At 41.4% G+C, this 3,909-nt stretch overlaps 1 protein-coding gene across 1 annotated transcript in view; it reads right to left on the reverse strand.

Moving 5' to 3' along the window:
• NCKAP1 (NCK-associated protein 1) overlaps positions 1 to 3,728 on the reverse strand; it is a 59,516-nt gene extending 55,788 nt beyond the window's left edge. Inside the window, exon 1 of the mRNA XM_009887603.1 lies at positions 3,615 to 3,728. Coding sequence (XP_009885905.1) covers positions 3,615 to 3,728 — 114 coding nt within the window. The remainder of the gene's footprint in view (positions 1 to 3,614) is intronic.
• Positions 3,729 to 3,909: the final 181 nt, after the last annotated feature.

Genomic DNA, 3,909 nt, shown 5'->3' on the forward strand with positions numbered 1-3,909 from the left:
CTCTAGTGCCTGAGCAGAACAGTACACTTTATCGACTGGCTTTTACAACTGTCCCCTGCAACGTTGAGAGTGTGTCAAGTCCTCTGCAGTCCAGTTTCGGAGCTTTTGGGATCTTTTTCTTCACCCCAATCTCAGGAGCAGTGTAAAAGTCTGTGGCGAAGTAAGGTTTGACCTCTACTCAGCCTTGGCTGATCTGGTCAACTTATCATCGTTTTACCACAGGAGACTTGTTGTAGTCCTAAAAAAAAACTTTCCCTCACAGCATATGTCTTTGCTTGCTCTTTTGACAAGAGTATGCACTTTAACTGCTGCAGAAGAGAAAATAAATAGGGAAAATAAAAAGTACCCAGTCTTTAAAATGGCTAACAAGTAACAACCTCAAGACAGGTAAAAATCCAATATTCCCACTATTGCATCTTTAAAGAACTAACTGGCAATTAATCACCTGCTAAATAATTTTAAACTTGGCTTCATATTAAGCTATGTGGTGCTCACAACAGGATTGGGACCACATTTTTGGTTTGGAACAGTAAAGTCAGCTAAAGCACCTGCAAATATTTATTCTGTTCCTTATCTGTGACTTCAGTTTGGTTATGCAGTTCATATCTACGAAATGGTTTAAGATTCTCATTTTTCAGATAGTATGTAATCATCAGAGTTGTGAAAGTCACAAGAATTAGTTTTGTTAATGACATTTTAAGAAAAAATTTCACACACAAACGTAAAACCTGTACAATGAAGAACAACAGAACATTGCTAGCAAAGCAACAAATAACAGACTCCTCGTGTTTGAATAACATACACTCTAAATAATTCAAAACCTTAACTTTTATCACTAGCAGTTCTGTTGACAGTAGAACTGCTTCAGCACTCATCAAAATCAAACTCTCTTGATTTGCTCTGGCTAAATGTATACTTCAGGTATTTTAAGATGAAATGCCTTATTGCAAATACTTCCCAGTATCCAAGGGTTTCACAAACAAACAAAAGACAGGCCCACAGAAAACAAGATTATTTCTGTGCCACCACTCCTGAACAAAACACTTACTTGCCAATACTAGCAGGATTACACAAAGCTTACCAACAGTTTCCGTCTGCTCTGAAAGGTAACCACAAAATTCAAGCTTCACCCGAGCCAGAATGGCATGAAAAACACCCTGCTGTCTTTGACTTATAGAGGTTTAGTCGTGGGCAAGTAATGACAAAAGAGTTACATGGAAAAGCAATAATAAAATTGCTAGCCTGGATAATTGAGGATAAATTCTTAAAAAACAGAAGGAACAAACCAGGAGAGAAACTGCAATGGTAAGATTTCCAAATTCAGGACTACTACTGGTCCCTGTAAAAAGACAGCTGAAAGCAGCAGGCAAAGGATCATCCTTTAAAGTAACAACAGCAACAGAAAAATCCACCTCTACACAGCCCAAATGTGAGCTTTGTCTCATCATCCACTATTACTTTAGTAATTCTTCTTTCCATCTTTTCCATGTCACTCTCAAAGGCAAAACCCCATACATTCAGTTACTCTATCTTAAAACCAACAAACTTTAAACTATTTCAGAAGAAAGTAACAGCACAGAAGGTCAGCAAACAGGAAACGATGAACAATTAACAGCTATAAGCCCAATGACATAAAAATTGACATTTATATTAGAAGACGAAGTATAATTATCAACTTTCTAACTGCTTTTAACTTCTGTAATTCCTTGGGAAGTAAAATTGTCCTGCTTTGTTTCTAACAGTCAAGAAAATTCTTAAACCCTTAAAATCTCTACTTCCTAGACAGCATCTACAGCAATCTGTAAGGCAGCTACACACACTTCACCTCTCACTTCCTCTTATTACAACAAGTCTTAACCATTTCCTTTAACCGCAATACCACATATTGTGTGGTTATCTCTAGTAACTTGAGTTTCGATATCATCTTCAATGGAGGAAGCCATGAGAGTCTTAAACAGCAGTTTTAGAACCGAGTGTTTTCGGAGAGGGGAAAAAGTAGGGGAAGAAAAGAGAGAAATAAAGAAAAATAAAGCACTCCAAGCAGCCAGCTAAGCTGCAGCTGGTCTGCGGAGAGATCAACAATAAAATACAGTCATCAATAATCCTGAGACTTCTGGGGCTCACCATCAGACTACCTAGTTACCACTGTCAAGCAGTACTCACTGCAGCTTAAGAAAACAATTATTTGAATCACAAATTACTATATGAATACACAGAGTTGCGTCTGAGACATCTCCAGATTTACAAAACTATACATCACACAATAAAAGAGCCACTTGGATATGCCTCCTCCCTCTCTGTATGTAAGACCTACGCAATTTTGGACTCAGTTCATGACATTTGCAGGAAAAACTGGTGCTACCTCTAGTGCTGATACTCCCCTACCGAGAATCTATCCATTTGCATCACTTCACTAACACGAGTAATGGCAGGAGCTACCACCATATGGGCAGACGTGCTCAGGACTCGGCCATCTAAACATACCAGCAGAAAGGCGTCTGTAGGCACTGGACCGTTTTAACCCAAGTTAAGTGTTCCCAAACCAGGACACCAGCAACAAAAACATAGTCTACACTCACAACTGTCACGATGAGGTTTAATTTTTCCTTTCTTGTTTCCTACCTCCTCCCCACAAAGCAGGGCTATGCTCAGGCGAAATTCCCCTAGCCTGTTTTTCACCTGGTGTACTTCTCTCAAAAGCGTAAGAAGCGCACACATACAAATGACTTCCCCATTTTGATGCTCTTCCCCATAAATAGGGAATTTTTGGTTTGTGTTAGAAGTGTGATTATATTGTTACAACTATTAAGTTGAAGCAATTTTCTAACAAAAAAACCTGTGAACTAAAAGGAACCTCAGTTCTATAAACAGACAGAGAAGAATTTGCAATAATTATGTTAGAATGCTTTATTTTTGTCAGCAGAGATCTGCAGAAATACTTAAGTAAGCGCACACCAACTACTGACATTGCTTTGGATCAAGGCTGACGTTGGAACACTGCACTCATTTGGGTTTTCCTGGAAACACCACCTTAATTAAAATCAACATTGCAATTGGTAAAGCCAAATAGCCCTTACTACTTTTGGACTACAAGTCCTCCATATGAGCAAAACAACTTGGAAAAACACATCCTTTAGCTCAGATCCATTAAGCAGGATCACTCCCAAGAGAAACTTGGGTTCAGATGTCAGAGCAATCAAGGAACTACCTAAAACGCTCAAACTCCTTCTGCTATTGCTGCAGCACAGGCCAGCTGAACCCAGCATGCAGAATTGGCACAGAAAGTTTAACATGCTAAACCTGCAAAGGTACGCTCATTGCTTGAATGTAAAGACTAAAGTTTTCTCTGCAATAAGAAAAACCTCTCAGAAATAACTGTGTTCAAGGCAAAGCAATAAAATCCTAACTAATATTCGTGACTGCAAGTGGACTGTACGCATTCAGACAGTGCACTGCATGTTAGGAAAATCAAGCAGGTAAGGACATGAAGCACCTAGAGCAGGGGACGGCCATGAACCAGGCTCTTCCACGTGGGAAAGGAACAGCGATTTCCTCCAGAAGAGAAATTAACTAAGCAGGGAGGCGTAACCCATCCTTTGCCTCAACACCCAGACCCGCAGCTTCCTGCGCCGCCGAACCGCCTCACCTATGCACACACCGACGTGTTCCATCCCGGGAGGGCGGGGAGCACTCTGGGCCCCCACGGCAGCTTCGCGCATCTGCTCCATCTCACGCCGGAGCTGCTAAGCAACGACGCGCCTCGAACTTATTGAAATTAAACTTACTAATTTTACCCCAAACCCTTCCCTTCGGTAGCGACGGGTTTCGCAACTCGGCGTGGGAAAGCCCGTGCCGAGCAGCCCACTCCCGGCTCCCGTGACTCACGCACGGCGGGGCGGGAGCGGCTCC

Source organism: Charadrius vociferus, unplaced genomic scaffold (assembly GCF_000708025.1).
Source record: "Charadrius vociferus isolate BGI_N301 unplaced genomic scaffold, ASM70802v2 scaffold136, whole genome shotgun sequence".
Lineage (NCBI taxonomy): Eukaryota > Metazoa > Chordata > Aves > Charadriiformes > Charadriidae > Charadrius > Charadrius vociferus.